This window comes from Dermacentor variabilis, chromosome 2 (genome assembly GCF_050947875.1).
Source record: "Dermacentor variabilis isolate Ectoservices chromosome 2, ASM5094787v1, whole genome shotgun sequence".
Lineage (NCBI taxonomy): Eukaryota > Metazoa > Arthropoda > Arachnida > Ixodida > Ixodidae > Dermacentor > Dermacentor variabilis.
Window position 1 is genome coordinate 222,875,517 of NC_134569.1, and position 19,321 is coordinate 222,894,837.

Here is a 19,321-nt window from a genome sequence, read left to right on the forward strand (position 1 = left end):
AAGTAGTTAAAGTTTATGTGATGGCTAGGCGCTGCTGAAATTTCAACGTTACGGGCATGGTGGTGCTGATTAAGCGCAAGCACGAAGACTCGTTTCCTGCCACCACGGCCGATGATGATGATGATGATAGCAACATTATTGTACCGCCGGATAAGGAGGCCCCTACTCCCCGTTCCCGGCACACAGGCCTTGGGGACGGGGGCCAGAACCTCCGCGATTAGAAGCAAGCAAAGAGGTCTTGACTCTTCGCGACTTCTTCCGCCAGGCGGATGGCGTGCTGCTGTGGAGTAGGGTCCTCCCTCCGCAGCAGGGCTTCTCAGGCCTCTCTACAATTTATGTTTGCTTTAGCCCCTGGTGAGCTAGCACATTCCCAGATTATGTGATCGAGGGTCCCTCTCGCCCCACAGTGTTTGCTATCATCGTTTTCTCTTTCATGCATAACATGGTATGCCCAGACAGGGTTTACAAAGTTCCCAGTTTGCAGGCGCTGCCATGCGACTGCCTCTCTATTGTTTAGATGTTTATCCGGTGGTGGCACCAGTCTCCTGCGTAGACAATAATTTTCGACAATCTCCGTAAAATTTTGCAGACGCTCGTCCATGTTCCGGCAGTCGGGCGGTTCCACAGCCACCCGGAAGTAGAGAGCTCGGGCTAACTCGTGGGCCGCCTCGTCGCCAGGAACGGACGTGTGTGCAGGGGTCCAAAGTAGGCTAATTTTTCTGTTCAGCCATCTACTGGCCAGAACCCTTGCCGCTTCCGGCGAGATCCTACCCTTTCGAAAATTCCAGATGGCCGTTTTGCTATCGCTAATTATGAAATTTGCTTCCGTTCCTACGGAAGCGAGCGCTATCGCAACTTCTTCAGCCGTTTCCGAGTTGCGGCTTCTAATGGTGGCGGCCGATACGGGGGCACTTCGGTCGTCGACCACCGAGGCTACCGGTGGTCGACTTGCCGCGTCCACGAACGCAACCGACTTGCTGTCCATTGAATCAAAGCGTTTGATTAGTGCTTCTGCTCTCTTTTCCCTCCTCTCCGTGTTGAATATGAGATGCATGTTACGAGGGAGGGGGGAATGATTATATTTTCTTGGCAGTCCAGCGGGATGTTTGTCTTGCCTCGTAGTCCCCTATGTCTTTGCAGGCCTTCCATTTCGAGGATAGCTCTGCCCGTGGTCGCTCGGCTTAATCTTTCGAGCTGCGAAATTCTGACAGCCTCCGCTATTTCGTCCCAGGTATTGTGCACTCCCATAGAGAGGAGCTTCTCTGTGGAGGTGGTAATTGGTGCCTAAGGCCCTCTTTATGCACCGTCGAATGAGCGAGTCGAGTTTCCTCCTCTCCTCTGATCTGAGGTTTAAGAAAGGCGTGGCATAGCACACGCGGTTTATTACGTATGCTTGGGTTAGTTTAAGCAAGCTTCTTTCCTTCAGGCCTCGTCCTTTCAGAGGGACCCTTTTAAATATGCCAAGTGCATGCGTGGCAAATCCCTCTAGATTTTGGATTGTCCCATCATTATATCCGTTTTTCTGTGTGACAAGATTCTGATTCTGATTAAGGTTCTGATTTGGTTTAACTTTGGGTCTGGTTTCCCCTCTGCTTTAATGTCAAATTCCCAGCTACGTTTGCACCGGAGCGACTTTGGGTTGTAGACGAATAACTCCGATTTTTGCGGAGAGCATGAGAGAACCCTACTGGCAGCATAGTCCACGACTGTGTCCGCCGCCGCCTGCAGACGCTCCTCGATGCTCACATCGCTCCCCTGGTTGGTCCAGAGGGTGATGTCATCCGCATACATACTGAAATTTAGCCCCTGTATACTTCTCAGAGCTTGGGGTGGCCCCTCGTCGCCTCGTTGAAGAGGAACGGGGAAAGAACCGAGCCCTGCTGCGTGGCCCTGCTTCCTAATTTCAGTGTTGGGGATTCAATATCTTGGAACTTCATGCAAGCAGTTCTGTCGGACAAAAAGGCCTTGATATAGTCGAATGTTCGCGCGCCTACACCGATTTCTTGGAGACCGTGGAATATCGCTTCGTGTTTAACATTATCAAAAGCCTTTGTCAAGTCCAGGCCGAGGATTACCTTGGCGTCTCTAGAACGTGAGTCGATTATGTCATGTTTTAGTCGGAGCATCACGTCCTGAGTGCACAAGCCCGGTCGGAAACCGATGATCTCGTGCGGCCACAGGTCGTTCTGCTCCATAAAGTGCGTCAGTCTGGTCTGGATTACGCGCTCCATCAATTTCCCCACGTATGAGGTTAGGGAAATGGGTCTTAGATTTTCTAGTTTAGGGGGTTTGCCCGGCTTTGGAATTAGGATCACGTTTTCCATCTTCCACTGGCGTGGCAGGTGGCTTTTAGTCCAAATTTATTGCATGTACTCCGTCAGAGCGCTGATAGAGGCATCGTCCAGATTTCTTAGAATTTTTTTAGTTATCCCGTCAGGGCCCGGGGCTGATTTGGTTTTTAGTCCCAATATTAATGACCTGACCTCCGCCTCCGTGATGGGTGCGTCGAGCTCCTCATTGGGAGCTACGTCGTACTCCGGGAGGGGGGTGCTATGCGTATCGCCAATGTACATGGTGATTAGTTTGTCCATAAACTCTGCGTCTGTACCCTCATACGCGTGCCTGGCTTTTGATAATCTAATTCCCGATAGGGTTTTCGAATTGGTCGGTTCTAATAGTTGTCTCAGCAGACCCTACGTTTTGGAAAGGCTCATGCCCCTCTCCATCTCGTCGCATCTGCTGTACCGATTCTGTTCGCATAATTTGATCGTGTAATTTTAAATTTCTTTGTTATGTCTACCAATCCGCCTTCTAAGATTACGGTTCCATTTTCGCTTCTTTAGTCTGCGCTCCATACCACGTTTTGCCTCCCACATGTGAAGCAGTTTGCTATCGACTATTTCCGGGGCATCGTCCCCTTCAAGCATCTTGGTTGCCTCTTCAACGTTACGCGCGATGACCTCCGTCCATTTCTCTATGTTTGTGGTTTTCCCTATGGCAGCTTTCTCTCGCTTCTCCCTAAATAATCCCCATTCCTTGATCCTCGGTTGACGCGCACGACGCGTCCTCACCCCTTCTTTAAGGTTCGAGGCCAGGATGAAATGATCACTTCCGAAATTGAGCTCCAAGTTTTTCCAATTCAGATCTGTCATATTTTTGGAGAAGGTCAGGTCAGGGGAGGTGTCTGCGCACACGCTGTTATCCACCCTGGTCGGACTGCTAGGGTCCGTGTGTAGGGTTAGTCTTAACTCATTCGTGTCCTCCCATACCTGCCTACCTTTTGGATCTTGTTTAGCGTAACCCCATTCCGAATGCGCTGCATTAAAGTCACCGACTATTAGCAGGGGATTAGTCCTGGCTGCCTGAATAGCTTTGTGAAAGATGGCCCTGAATCGCACCTTTCTCTGCTGTGGAGTACTGTACAAGTTTAACAGGAACACGCTCGGTTCCTCTTTTCGTCCCGTAATAATTTCCAGAAGCACTGCCTCAATGTCTCTCGAGCTGATTTCGTGCACGACTATCTGAATATTCCTCTTAATCAACTAGTGCCGCGAGATTTCTCACCCATGTCACTTGAAAAAGCTTGGTATCCCGAGAGTTGTGCTGCTTTGCCCGTCTCCTGCAGGGCTATAGCTAGCGGTTTCTCATATAACAGCGTCAAGTACTGTTGTACTAACGCTCGCTTGCGTTGGAAGCCGCGACAGTTCCACTGCCAGATTAAAGACTCACTATGCGCGCCTCTGGCCATGTTGAAGCTGGTCGAGTTGTTCCTTCGCTTTTAGTTGCCATTCTCCGATGACTACTAATTCTGCCCTTTGCTTTTGTATTTCACCCGTAAGGGCTTGGATCTGGCTTTGAGTCTGCTGTATTGCTCCCATAATTTGGGCCATGAAAGAATCAAAATTTGCTTCCATTTTGGCTTCTAATCTTTTCTCTAGTGCCACCAACGGATCAACGTCTTCTCCTTTGCGTTTCATTGGAGGTGGTCTAGCCGATTCGATAATCATATTTTCCTCGTCCGGTGCCGCAGGCTGCATGGGAGTCGCAGCCGTAGGGACCGCGCGGGTTGGTTTCGATACCAATTTTAGTTGCGCGTTGTGGGTGGAGGGGGACCCCGTACACGCCTGTAATTTTGGTCTATGCCACTCTTGAGTGAGCTTATTAATGACCTCTTTAAGCTCCCCAACCTCTTTCCGTAATTTATCGATCTCCTCATCTTTCTTATCTTTTGCCTTAGAAACCCCACTGCCAAAGCTTACATTGTTTTGTTCCCTGCTCTGCTTCCGCTTCTTAGTCCATGGGTGCGCCGGGACCCTGGAGCTCGATCTCCCCCTTTGTCTGGGTCCGGAGCGCCCCCTGGTGCGGGACTGCGAAAGGCCACGCTCGGAACGGCTACGACTCCTTTCCTCCAGCCTCGGAAAGGAGTCGGTTCTGACGCGAAAGTCCTCGTTTCCGCGCCTGACCTTGGAACGACCCCCGGAATTCATCTCGGCAGTCGCTCCGGCTTGCTGCTGCTGCTTCTGAAGTTGCTGCTGTAGCATGCTGATCTTTCGTTCCCACTGCCTCATCTGCACCTCGTAAGGAACACGGTAGAGTTCTCTACATTTTCTGTCACCGAGCGGGTGTCCTTTCCCGCACACTTGGCACTTCGGTTCACATAAATGGTCTTGTGGTGGTTGCTCCATGCCACAGCTACGACACTTCACATTCGCGGGGTCCGGGCCGACGTCCTCGCGGTGTCGGAGCCGCCCGCAGGCGTTACAAACTTCGCACTTGTTGTGGTAGATTACGCAGCGTTGCGCCACGGGCGTAAGTCTCACCCACCGCGGCACCTCTTTGTCTTCGAACAGTATTAAAATTGTCCTCGACATTCTTCTGAGTCGTCGTACTCCCAGGACCGGAGGATTCCCGTAGATTTGCAGCCTTTTCAAGATATTTGCGTCCGAGAAGGATAAAGGGACTTGGTGCACGACACCTTTCCCGCAGTCCTCCGGCATAGCGACGTACGTAGTCATTTCAATTTTTTCCCCTTCGAACACGAGGAGCTTCAAGTCGGCGTATTTTCGCGTCCTTTCCGCGGTGAAGGTAGCGACGAGAATGGAATGTTGTTTCACATTCTTCAAGATGACGTCCTCTCCGGCGGCGTCTGGACTGACGCCAGCCGCCCTAAGAATTACGTCTGCCAAATACGCAGTTCCATATTTCATTAGACGTGCGAGACCGCCGTGCGGCCTCAAGACTACTTTCTTGGCGCCGTCCAGAAGTCGGGCAAATTGTCTTTCAACCGACTTAGCCGCCATCTTCCTACCTGCGAGCTTCTCGGCAGCTCGCTGCCGTTCCATATGGCGTGCCTCGTTGTTCACTAGGGCGGCCGCTTTTCCTTTCTTCTTTCTAACGTACCATTGCCCCGGCACGTTCAATTCTTCCGGATCGATCTCCGTACCTTCTACGGTCTCCATCATAGTCTCCGAGCTGAGCCTCCGCCGCCGCCGGTGGCTTCTCGTCCACGGCCGCATGCCGCTATGACGGAATGGTAATGCGCTCGTGTACTTCACTCAAGGTGCTCATTAAAACGCGCCAGTTGGTGAAGATTAAATCTGAAGATCGCCACAACGGCGTCTTTCAAAGCGCCATTACCACTTTGGAAGATTAAAATTCATCAGTCCACAAATGAACAAATAGATCGATCGATTGGCAGGTCGTGGCTGCCTATGTGTATTGGAATAGTGACAGGTGCCACCTTTCCATAAAGGGAACTCGCTATAAATATATGATGCGGCATTTGCTGCAGCTAGAAAGGCATTTTTGATGAGGTTCTGTGTACTGCACAGGCTCTGCCGCACTGGAGCTTAGAGCAGTGCGTGGGTCCGCGGGCCAGGCTCGGGCCACGCTCTGGCCACGCTCGAGCCACGCTCGGGTCAGGCCTAAGAGCTTCTGCGTCGGGTCATGCCGTGGTCTAGTGGGGACTTCATTAGGCCTGGATATGTTATTTGCAACTCCGCAAAGCTGTAAACAATAGAAACTGCAGACCTATGCAAATTCTAGGTCAGTGGTGTCAGTCGGTTTAATGGAAATTCGAGGCAGGCAAGTCACGATGGAGCATCTATACGCGGCATAGATTAGTGTACATTGGCGAGGTCCTTCGGCCACGGATAAAACGGTACCAGTGATCAACCGCGCCTACTGTACGCCCCGATTTTTAATGCAATCAGCATTCCTTGCCAAATTTAAGATCTATCTATCTATCTATCTATCTATCTATCTATCTATCTATCTATCTATCTATCTATCTATCTATCTATCTATCTATCTATCTATCTATCTATCTATCTATCTATCTATCTATCTATCTATCTATCTATCTATCTATCTGTCTGTCTGTCTGTCTGTCTGTCTGTCTGTCTGTCTGTCTGTCTGTCTGTCTGTCTGTCTGTCTGTCTGTCTGTCTGTCTGTCTGTCTGTCTGTCTGTCTGTCTGTCTGTCTGTCTGTCTGTCTGTCTATCTATCTATCTATCTATCTATCTATCTATCTATCTATCTATCTATCTATCTATCTATCTATCTATCTAATCTTACGTTAAGTGACCCAATTAAATTATCTGCTAACTTGAGCCACTACGTATGTCGTCGAAGTAATGGTAGTTCAATCGTCGTCATTCAGTCATGATAGTCCCGTTCTAGTCACGTTGTTCTCTAACTCTGTTGTACTAACGTCATCATTTCAGAAACGTCTTAAAATTGTCGTCACAGCCTCATCGTCCTACCGCCTTCAGAGTTCCATCGACGTCATTCCATCGCAATCATGTAGTCGTCATTCAATCGTGACATGTCGCGGTTGTCATGCCATGGTCATCATTGCGTAATCGACAGATGGTCATCATCATGCATTTGTTGTCATGCTTTGGTCGTGATACCTTCATGGTTGTTCCCATCATCGGCATTCCGTATTGGTCATCTGATTCTCGTTATACTGTCATAGTCCCGCCATTTTCGTCATACATTCGTCGTCACACCATCATCGTCGTACAGCTGTCATCCTTACATTGTCACCAGGCCACCGTCGTCACGCAGTTGTCGCCCCGTTGCCATCATTTTAGAAATGTCATCCACTTGTTGCCATGCCGTCGTCGTCATACCATCTTTGTCCTTCCATGAACATAATTTCTCCTTCATCTCTATATAATTGGGCTATCGTCAATCAATCGTGACGTTGCCAACGTAGTAATGACCTTGTAGTTGCATCGTGGTTATTTATCTTTATCACTTCAGAATCATCGTCATGCCGTCGTCCTCATATTGCCTTCTCGTTCTATTGACGTCATTCTTTCTTCGTAATTCCATCGCCGTCACTGCATGCGCCGTTGGCGTAGTCTTCGTCCAACCGTCGTGAGATAACCTTGTCGAGTGATGGTCATAACAAAGTGGGACAACATGGAGACAGTGTATGTCGCATATCGGCGAAGCACTTAAAATCTCAGGACGACCACTACAGATCTAAATAACGTTGTCTTAGTCAGTACGGTGTGTCGCTACGTGGTCGCAGACTGCGCGAATGGTAAGAGCATTGTCTTCGATAGTAATCTTAAGATGGGTCCTGCTGGAAGTATTTAGTCTTCGCGACAGTAAAAAAACTCTGGTCAACATTGTTCCTAGGTTATTAGAATCTCGAATTCGTACAGGTGATCGCGCTCAGGCGCTGAACGGACGACACGACGTTCGATGGACGTAGCGCTGGGAGTTTAACAGCGGGCCCACCTGTCAGCAAGGGCACGCGCATTGGGGCGATTGGTAGTGGCGGCGAAAGGCAAACTTGAAGAGTTATTAGGCATCACAGAGTCGAATCAAAATGACGAAGAGTTGGAACTATATTGGCATGACAATTGCGCTGAAGAGAGTGGAAACTATTTGACTGGCGCAAGACTCGCTGCAAAAATTCACTGGACTGTCTTCAGGTATGCAGGGTATCCTTCGTATAGCAACCACGAGAGGAATTAATGAGAGGTGTTTCGGCGCAGCTGGTTGCATTTTTCAAAAGCAGAAGACGTGCCTAGAGGCAGAGTCCTCTGTAATCTTTTGTTGCTGCACAAAAATATGTAGATTGTCGATAGCGATAACTGATGGGCCACTTTGTCCTACCTGTGTGTGTACGTGTTCATGGAAAAATAAAAAGAAATTTGCAACAAGCTCTTAGAGTACTTAAATAAAGAGGTCGCAAACAAATTCTGGAACGTTCACAATTTTTGTTTAAGGTATAGTGCGACTCGCTACTGGTTTCCATTATTTTTCTGCATTATTTGTTCAAGCGAGTTAAATAGGCTGCCGTACTTTATCGCAGAATTAGCCCAACTAATTAAATTTAGACTTTCAAATGTTCATTACCCTTAGATAAATGCTTGAAACTTATGCGGATGCTGCACACTTCTAGAACATTGGATGAGAGGGATGTGAAAAAGAGAACAGAACGCATAAAATGTTATTGTGCGAGTGAATTTTTCTTTTCAATTATATTTTCACACGTTAAGGGGCCCAACCTTCGTGTTTGCTGCCTTGTATATGTTTTTCAAGCACTAGGTGGGTTCCCTGCGAACCTACGTGAACAAACAAACGGATCATATTCCAATCTGATATAAAAAAAACACTGCGTTGCCTACCTTGTAAATGCACTGTACCGAAACAAAAGTATACAGAGCCAGAATCTGCACATATTGCAAAGCAAGGATGTCTAAATTGTCGTCTGAAAAACTGACACCGTTATAATGAAGCCAAATAAAGCAATGCAAATGACATACTCCATGTGAATATATTGCACATGAGCGTTAGCCTTACGGATAATCCACTTCGGTTTAATGAAAAGAGCTTCTAGTGGCTGTGTATTACGGAATCCCTGAAAGTCAGTAGATCAGAGTACTTGAATTTACGTTCGCGCCAAATATATTGGTTCCATCGCTGTACATACCAATGATTATGCGATACTGAAAAGTGACATGAAAGGCGGTGTGTACGGGACTCGTCTTCAACAATGCCTTCGCTATAGCATATCGCCGGGTCTATCTGAAAATATGGCGTGGCTGTTCATATCACATTTTAAAGCAAGAAGGTGGTGACCAAGAATGTACTTTTCTGTATCTCCCTCTCTAAATGTAAGCAGGTGTTGTGCCACTCCCGGTGGCTTTTGCCAGCATGATCCCTCCCTATTTTCCTAACTATCCATTGCATATGTGTGTTTTCATACCGAATATTCGAATCATAATCTGTGCGATTTCGGCTAGCAATAAAATGAAATTAATTGTTTACTTCTCGCACAGTCAAAGTAGCCAGCAAGAGGGGACGCAAGGCAAAAACCTACTTTGATGGAGCTTGTTGTGCGTTGATCATACGGCAATATGTTCACAATAACCGACAGTTCGACTGAGCTTCGTATAGGCTCAAGTTCTGATGAGTCGAACAGAACCTGGCTGGACACAGGCCAGGTTTAAAATCACCGGGCCGGGCTCGGGCGGGCCAACGCATGCTACTTTCAGGCTGGGGCCAGACCCGGGATTGAGAAACCGGCCCATGCAGAGTTTAGCACTGGAGCTGCATTAGTTTGGTTGGATATATTGCTCTGGTGAGGGTAGGTCATTCATAATTGCGGACCAGTAAAAATTCGAATCAGAATTAATTGGGTACAATGCCTGGATTTCAGAGTTTGGGCAAATGGGGCATGTTTTGAACACTTCTGCCAAAAATCAAATGTTTTCATTTTGCTTCTTCAGTGAACGATGAGCGAAACTTGTTTTTCGTTTCTACTGAAACTTAGGAGGCTCGCGGCTTGACATAAAGAATTTCTGTTCGAGTTTGACTGCCTACCGCTGGATTTTTGGTGGCTTTTCGGTTATGTATATGTCTAGCTTCAGCTTTCGATGGATTGCATATCGGCCCCGCAACGTTGCTGTCGATAAGATATAGAAACAGGCAGCCTATTTTAGTGGCATTTTATTATTTTTATGTTTGCGTAGAATATTGATGTACTTTTTTCATTTCTCAGCCATGGTATTCTTAAAGGATGAATTGTAATAGTGACAAGCGTACTTGTTGACATGTTTACAGTGACCGCTTTTCACCGGCTAAGAAATTTCTAACGTCATCGCTCGGCGTAGGACAACTCTGCATGTGTTAGAAAATTCTTGATTCTTGTAGCCGGTTCTATCTGTTGTCTGTGTTCTGGTCGCATCTTCTGTAATCAAATTGTAGGCGTGGCGCGTATAGTGTTGTACATTCTAGAACTTGAGCGTGCACCAGTGATGACGCTGGAACCGTCCATTAGTCAAGCATAAAAACAAACGTGTTTGACCCGTAGATCAGATATCGACGACTGCCAACTGTGCTCGCCGCTATTGGTGTGTTTTGAGTGTCACTTACTTTCTTGGGGCACAGGTTCGGCCAAGAAAGAGCGAGTTTCGCGACTAAGAGTTTTGCTACTTTGTTTTCCACCGTCACTAGAACGTGACACTACGTTAGAAATCGTGCTTTTTGTAGATTAAAAAAGCAACAGTAAATATTCGAAAACCTCGTTTTTATCACTGTAATTACGTCGGAACTAATAACACTGCATCTACAGATTTCACGAGCACGCCATATTTGACGTCCCAGCTCAAGTCGACTACGTTCTCAAGGAAACTAAACACAAGGACCTGCTCTACATCGGCGTTTCTCAAGGCACCCTCATTTTTTTCACCATGTTATCGGAGAAGCCTTGGTACAACGACAGGGTGAGCTGCCCAAAACGGCTAACATGCACAATCTATGAGCATACAGATGTCGTACTATATGAGCAACACAGTGATGAAACACTGCTTAAAAGAGAACAAAGACGCACAGTTCCTTATAGCAGTCACGCAGAAGGAATACATTCGTTGCTGAATTGAAATCCTTCGTGAACTTCTTAGCGTCATTTCTATTATCACTTCAAGAGCAGGAGCTCTATATACGTCAGGTTTGAGGTTGTCATGGCCACAAGCTTTCCAATATTAGGGTGCGTAACCTTTATGATAGGCTGCTGCAGTCGTGTGCAATTCAATACACAGGAGTGCTTGGATTTTTTCATACCAAATAAGATTTACGAGCCTGCTCAAAAATGGTTTCCAACCATTCAAGGGAAAAAACGACGCCACCAATTAGCTCTCTTGTTTACAGACATGCATGTACGGCTAAACCCTGACAAAGACTGAAGCAAGCGGGGCAAATGATAAACTTTACATTGCTTTTCAAAATCAGACATACCGACATCTTCGGGCAACTGATTTGACTTGAGAGAAATACCGTCACTCCGCATATGGAATTCAGGAGTGTAGATTTTTGGGCTGGTTAATTGCAGTCATAGCACTGGATTGACTCGGACAAGAAAGACGACAGGACGGGCGCTATCAAATGAATTTTATTTCAGAAAGGCATGATACTTACACTGGTCAAGCGAGTGGAAATCATCGCACGCATAACCCAGCACATTCAGTTGATGCCACATATGGAACTATGTGAGAGCATAATGAACCGCTGATATGTTTGTCCTTAATGATATGCAAAATACCGCAAGTCATCTCCTTGCGTAGCGGGTGAACTTCCTATTATGTTGTCATCTCTGTCCCCTGTTTTATCTACAGACCCTTTTTCAGAAATAAATTGACCGTTTACCAAGAGCTGGAAACTTGTGCTGGACTACAGTGTCGACCCTGTGTTTCGACATGTTTTTATTTTTGCATTTCGTTACTTTGCTTCGAAATCTTCTCGACACTGGCGTACAGCATTCTATGAGATTCGGACGAGTGCACTTGTGTTGAAATAGCAGTTCGCGCACACTGCATGCATGCATTCATAATGCGCGGAGCGACCTCCCGGGGCTGAAGGTGCATTCATTAATAAAGATGATGTATCTTTGGTACTGTCTTCATATCGGGGCCATATCGCAGCGATATGAGAATTTTCTGTCATAGCTGAAAAGTAATGAAAACGAGTGTTACCATCTTAGAAGAACGGGACATGGAGTAGTTGAGTTTTGGGAGAGAGAAAGATAGAGAAATAGAATGCAGGAAAGGCAGGAAGTTTAACAAGACGCACCTCTGGTTTGCTACCCTGCAAGCTCAGTTCAGATTTTTTGCCGACCCGAGGACTTGATTTCGCTTTTCAGATTAAAGCCTTCGCTGGGTTGGCACCGTTTTTCAAGCTGGCACACCTTAAGGTACCGCCATTAGCTGTCTTCTCGCCCTATGCTGAAGCACCGCTGGTACGTACAATGTCCGTTAATTTGTTTTTCATGATATTTCGGTTTGTGTTGAAACGATTCTGTCATAAATCCACAATTAGTAGCACTGCTTCATATCACGTTCAAGGCGGAGTGAAGTCTGTATACAACGGCGCAGTTTTATCATAGGTGAATGAGTGACTGTGTTGTTGCTTTGTCAAGCATGAGGTAGTAGATTTTACTCGTGCCCGGATGAGATAAGTTCGGTGAGAAGCGGCACGAAGAAACACGGGTGCGTTGAGGTTTCCTCGGAGGCTAAGGAAGTGCGGATGGTCTAATTTACTATAAAACCACCAGTATGACCACTCTCGCAGCTGATGTCAAGGCCAATCTAACGTTATTGTACACCGAAAAGCATACGTAGTGTAGCAACCAATCGTTCAAAGATCATCCCAGTAAATTTTGTTAAGGAATGAGAACTGAATTTACTGTTGCTGAATCATCTTGATGATACGAAAAATTTGTGTCTTGCGCAATCATGCGAAACGCGCAGCGCATCAAGACAATGATGCATATACTAAGTTTGTCGAATATGGCGTTAAGTGTGATCTCAAACGTTTCTGAATCTATAGCTAAAAGAGTACAGCACTAAGCTGAAGGAGAGCAATGCTACAAATAATTCTTCACGCGGCATTCTCAGAAGCTGCTACAATATCGCCGATGCATTACAATAGCTGTTTTCTCCGGCTTTCTAAAACAGGGCAGCTCAGGCTCCAAGTCCTAGTGACAGTCATTACAGTGTCATCGACGACTTTACCATATCACGCTTTCCAGAACATGATATCGTGAGAGCAGTACATAAGTTTGAGCCTAAGCATTTTCTTGCCTATGATCGAATGGTAAGTTTTGTTATTAAAGGTTCTGCTTTTTGTACCATTCCTTACCAAAATTTTATTCTTGCTTTGTGTAGATGTGTCTTTTCTTCCAGTTAAAAGAAAACAATAGTTCTGTCCGTTGATACGAGTGGCGTATCAGTGACATCAGAAATATTCGTTCCATGTCCCCGTTGTCTCTTTTTCTTAAAGTTTTTGAAAAAAGCTATGTTTAAGCATCTGTCGTTTTTCCTTAAGCACAAGATTAGCACTTTCGAACGTGAGTTGGTTCATGACAGGCCTATGGAAACAGACCTTGTTTCTATTCTTCATGGTGGGCGACCCGCTGCTGTGAAACGGAGTCAGACAAAATGTACTTTGACTACTCAGAGGCATTTGGTGACGTTGTACATGGTCTTATAATCCATAAAATTTTGACTTAGGGTGTTAATTCTAGCCTGTGCATGCTTATAAATGTCTACCTCTGTCTCCGTTAAATTAGGTCCACGTTGGCACTAAGCACTCTTTTCCTTTGCATTAATTTCGGGTGTTCCGCAAGGGTCTATTTTAGGCTCAAAATTTTTGGACCTTTTCGCTAACAATATCGAAGAATGTGTACGTCGTCTGACATTAACACCCTCGAATCAGTTCAAAAGAAAGCAATCCTCTTCATGTACCACCGACTTGACCGGAACTTCCCACCCTCATCTCACCTTGTTGCACTAGGCCTATAAACAGCGCTCAAGGGGTGCCATATCGTGAGTGCCTTAAATTGCCGCCTAATCTGATTAACACCCCCACGCTGCTGATTAATAAATAACTATCCGTTTCTTATAAATTGGAACCTACTAGGAATAGCCACAAACTTAACCTTGAACCAATTTAACCGCCTACTAACATATTTGAGTACGGCTTCCTTCCCCGTACAATTCAAAAATGGAACTTACTACTTAGTGAACCTAGGTCGTTGCATTTAGGGGAATTTTCGTTTAAGTTAGCTTGATTCATGCTGTGTTTACTATTACGTATTTTAACTTTGATTTTGAAACAATCATGATTTTTAAGGTGTTGAAGTTGATGTGCGCAGAAAAATGTTTTGATGTTATATCCAAAGTACAAGCCCCGCTCCTGCGATAGTGCGTTTGGGCTGCAGTATGCATAAAAAATAAAAAGAGATAATTGAATAAATAAATAATGCTATAACACGCGTTTAGATGTATACAATGCTTTGCGTTATAATATCGACATTTCAAACACTCACTTTTGCCCTTTGACTGAATTCTGTACATTTATTAGGGAAGCATAAGCGGTGGAGTTACACGGCGTGCTGCTTGTTGATAATGATAATAATAATCAATAGGGCACGTACTCACTGGAAGCGCTTGTTCTTGGCCGCTGCCTAGACCGCGTTCTGTGCGAGCGCCCGTCTTCGTCTCGCTCGTCCTCGGGCGCTACGGCCGATAGTAGTGGCGCTTACATACATTTTACATGTTTACGCTATCTTTTACCGTAGTTTGTTGTGGTTTCCTGGTTCGTTTTCTTCTTTTACGCTTTTTGCGTAATGATAATTGCAATATTGCTAAGGTTTAGAGCTGTTTATAGGCGCTTCCGCAAACATATGAATTGGATTGAATGGAGCAATGAAACGCTGAAATGAATCACGAACACGAAGAAATAACGAAGAACATCTCCTGCGCCTTATTATTTGAAAATGAGATTTTTAATCGTCTAACAGCCACGCGCTAAGAGCGCTCTCGCCCTAAAACAGTCACCCTGAATCTCGTGCAGGGTCGTAGACGACGGCGCACGTGAGGAGGAACATTCGCCTTCTAGTTGGCCTTCTGGTTCTTGAATTTCTTTTAGCTCGATATAGTGATGGCTTTCGTATCTCGTTTACTGATCTGCAGAAATGAGGCCCTCGAATAGCTGTTAGCAAAAACGATAAGTAATCCAAAAGAAGCCTCCGAGCGCTCATGAAATTTTAAATAATATGTATTGTTTTCCTTAAGTCGTAGAACGTCACTATAGCGAGTTACAAGGCGAATTATCTTAGTGAAAGGTGCGCATTTTCTTTTTCACGGGGCAGTCAATGAAAGTTTCCAGTGGCTCCAAATATCGCGGTTCCCTTCTGACCTTGACAGCGACTGGTCCACGCCGCGGGCGGCTACGAGCTGCTGCCGCAGGGAATGCCGATAGCGGGATTCGTGCGTCAGTTCTGCGGCTACGCCACGCGCGGAATCTGCTCCCTCTTGGCCGACAACTTCGCCAATTTCGGGAGTAGGTACGTTAACGAGGTACGTGGAACGCTGTCCGGTTAGTCACGTTACTTTAGTTCATGTCGAGTGTGCCAAATAACGAACTAGGAAGCATCTTCGACCCTAAATTTTCGCTCTCACCCAGTCTAGTCTCATCGCTTGTACGATTACACTTAAATAAACATGGACTACAAAGTACGTCAGCCTTAACGGTCATTACATTGTCTTTTTTCTGACATCTTGTACGACCTTTCCAAGCATCGCTTGGAGCTTGACGTGTGCTACTGCTGTGCCGCTACCAGGAATTTCCGACTGCCTGTTTTTCCTTTCTCGACAGACGGGCTTTTGCAAATTTGGTTGAATTCTAAATTCAAAAAGTAGGCAGGATATATAAGACCTCCACTGCACACTGTGATGTCAGCACTGACATCGACTGTTCTTTTTCAAATACTGTGCTGCAGTGCGAGGCCTAACATATGGTGATCCGAAATATCAGTGAACATGACAGGATGATTTCTGAACCACCAACGCAGAAGGCTTTGCCGCAAACCGTAGAGACACATTACGCACGACACGTAGCAAGGTCATAAAGAATTTATTTCAGCAAGGAAACTCGGAATGTACACGCGTCAACATCGCGTGGTAACATTCACTGCTGCCGCCTGACTCCATCCTAGGCCTGCAAATTTCCAAACGACTTCACACCACCGCATCCGCTGCCGCTCTCTACCGTGTTTTTTTTCCACCTTAGCATACATTCTGTCACTCTGACAGAGCACAGGTTATCTATCAGCCCTGAGGATTACGCGGGCTGCTAAGCTATATTCCTTCTTTTTAATCTCGAGAGTATTAGCTTCTCCAGCTGTCTATATGATTATCTTTTCTCCAATTCTTAGTTATTCTCCAAGTCTGCCACATACATTAGTACCAGTCGAATACAATGTTTACACACTTTTCGGGGATAGCTGTAAGCTGCCGGTCATCACTTGTGTGACCTTGGTACATTCGCTGCAGCCTATGTTATTCTGCAAATTTGCTTCCTGTGTTTGGGGTCGCTGTTTACAAATTGGTCTCGTTAAACGTACGTTTGCGCAGCGCCTAGAGGCTGACCACCAATATGAAATTCGTGCTGTATTGCCTAATGTATGCCTTCAACGTATTATTCCTCAAACCTACTCTTAAAGTTTCTCGGCTGAAGTCCTTAATCATTTGTTGCAATAAATTTTTATGAATTTTTTACAATGCCTTAAAGCAGCTCACATAAATACAAAGTACTATCTCCGGCATTGCCAAATAAAATAATATTCCAGTGTTGCTGGGATGTTCCCCGTTGATCCTCGCACCTAATTACTGCCTTTCTAACAAAGCATTAAAATACTGTGCCTGTTTGTGAAATACACTCCTTTATGTATATTTTCCCGCTTTTATCTAAAGAATCGTGCTAATCGTGGTACCTGTCATTTTCAAAGACATCATTGTAAGACGATACGAAGCAAAAGCATCACGGACAACAGAAAAAAAAAAGAAAAACATGGCAGCACCCCTTTTGTACGTGCTGCTCTTCGGCTGTAACAAAATGTACGGTGAATCTTAACCAACTCGATCACTTTGATATGGTATTATTGTATGCTTGCTGTACTCCTTGACAACGCAATGCCCGCATGACTGCGGGCGTCTGTATATAAGTGAACGCGTTTTCGTACGATGTGTAGTTCATGCAGAGATGTTATATTCCGCACAGTTCTCAACTACCTAATGAACGATAAGGATGGGATTCATTGATGAATATAACTTTCTAAAGCCAAGGTTTCCTCTGGATTGATCGATGTCAAGTGTAGTCCTGATTACATTCGAATACATCTGAGAGTGCTTCGTACCACGCCAGAAGCAAGCTAATGAGCCCCTGAATCGTGAACGCTGTCTCTTACCTTACGGATTAACATCAAAGCTCTTCTAAGTTCAAATAAATTTTTCATGGTGATTGTTTTTTTAACAGTCCAGGATTCCAGTGTACCTGTGCCACATGCCGGCCGGCACATCTATGAAGAATATTATTCACTACGACCAGGTAAGATACTTGGTGTTCAAACTTTTTAAAACAATAATGTTACAAATACTCTCCTTAGGCTTAGTGTAATTTACAAAATTAAGTATGGCTTCTCGCGATGGTACTCTGGGAGCACCAATGATTTCAGTGTTTCTGACATTCCTGTCTGATTTGGCTATCTACGAGGATGAGTAAGACATCGCACAAGCTCCACAACCCTGAGCCAATGAGTGTACTAAGGCGATTCAATTTCATGCACTAATTCGCATCTCCTGCCAACGCCAGTTATACGATCGAACTAATGCTTACAAAACTAGTGCTTGGTTATGTGTGGACTGTGGTACTATATGTAATAACGTTTCGAAAGCGAAATTATTCGTTTAGAGCCGAATCCAGGCTGGAATGAATACATATGTCCCGAATGCCAAGGGCACATTAGTGAAGTTGTCGAGATATGTGTATGGTGTAGTGCTAACATTTTGTTGAAGAACTTTTGTAGTCGCATGAATGGCAAATTCTTTGATGCCTACGATAAATCAAGGCAAAAAAGCTACTCTGAGGAAGTGGGCAGCACTGTGAATTTTCAATATAAGTCATGCTCCCTGTCATCATTTATACGAAATTCGTTCTCAATCCTGAGGTTGAACCATTTCATTTCTTACGGACGGGCTTTTCAATAATGCAGCGCGTAAATAGTTTTGCATAAATAAAATAATCTTGGAACACCCTCTGTTCTCTGCGGGCCATCTGCTCAATTATGCCTAAAAAACAATAACTGCGCTCTGGTTAACGTTGTCCATAAGGGCGCGATCCCTTCATTCAACCCGTATCTCCGAGCACCCCGCTGGCCTCTTCTCCGTGACGTCACTGGCCGAGCGCTCAGGCCTTCTCTTGCCTGTGTGGTGTCGGCTAGGGTGCCTCGATGTCCTCCTCGCCCGCCGCTCCATACAGAGTGTAGAGAACCGCGGCGTCGACTACGGCGTTGGCCACGCGAATCGCGGACGCCGTATTAGATGCCTTTGGCGGACGCCTTACCGACGCGTTCTCGGCGCTCGGGTGTCTTGAAAGCGATCTGGAACGCTGCTCGACGTTCACATGGAGCGGATGCGTCTCTTTTGAGCTCTGCAAAAGTTTCATCTTATCCTAGTTGATGTGGTGCAAGACCTTCCATTTTTGGCAAGGACATTCCAAACGCTGATCGAAACCCGCTGAGCAAGACATCCGACCATTCGTAAGTATCTAAATTGTTTTATTCACAACTTTCTCCGTCGCCCAGCATAAGCCCCGTCGGTGACAGTGCGCGACGCCAAGGCGGCGATGCCAGCTGGAATTGAAGGAGAAGAGCTCACGGCGGGAGGAGATAGTACGCTGGCGCGAACAACACATATTCCGCGCCGACAAGCCCTCCTCCGCAATCGCACTATCGTCGCAGCGAAGACGACCTGGGAGGATGGCGTGGCCCAGGCAGCTACTGCCGCCGGAGGATTCCCACACCGCCGTCGTACGGTACGCGGGGGCGTAGACTGCTCAAAATACCACCCGATGTACATCTAGAGTCTGATGAAACAGGCTGCCCGGCTTGCAGAAGACATCGACAGCGCCCGGGTAAATACCCTAAATAACGCTTTATTGACCACCTCTAGCAGTATGGATGGCATTGGCGCCTACCTTCGCGTCAAAAGCCGCACCATCGCTGGAAAGACCCATGAAATGGTGGTGCACCCTACCTCTCCGTAAGACTCCTCTAAAAGCATTTTCGCCTTACCCGTCGACATTCAGGAAGCCGAAATCTTGCCTCTACTTCGGCAAGCTAACCCGTAACCACCAGTGCTCCACGTCCACTAAATAGGGGAGAGCGAAACAATACTAGTTATTTTCCTCGGGAAGAAGGTTTCGTTCTACGTCAACTAAGCCCACTGATGGCTCCGCT

General features: G+C 46.1%; 1 protein-coding gene across 3 annotated transcripts in view; it reads left to right on the plus strand.

The window, feature by feature from the left end:
• LOC142573125 (lipase 3-like) overlaps window positions 1-19,321 on the plus strand; it is a 124,813-nt gene that overhangs the window by 72,998 nt on the left and 32,494 nt on the right. For 2 of the 3 annotated variants that reach the window (XM_075682651.1, XM_075682649.1), the window contains exons 4-7: window positions 10,601-10,751; window positions 12,164-12,259; window positions 15,231-15,383; window positions 17,341-17,412. In XM_075682651.1, the coding sequence (XP_075538766.1) occupies window positions 10,601-10,751; window positions 12,164-12,259; window positions 15,231-15,383; window positions 17,341-17,412 (472 nt within the window). The remainder of the gene's footprint in view (window positions 1-10,600; window positions 10,752-12,163; window positions 12,260-15,230; window positions 15,384-17,340; window positions 17,413-19,321) is intronic. The other variant, XM_075682650.1, reaches the window with a different exon arrangement.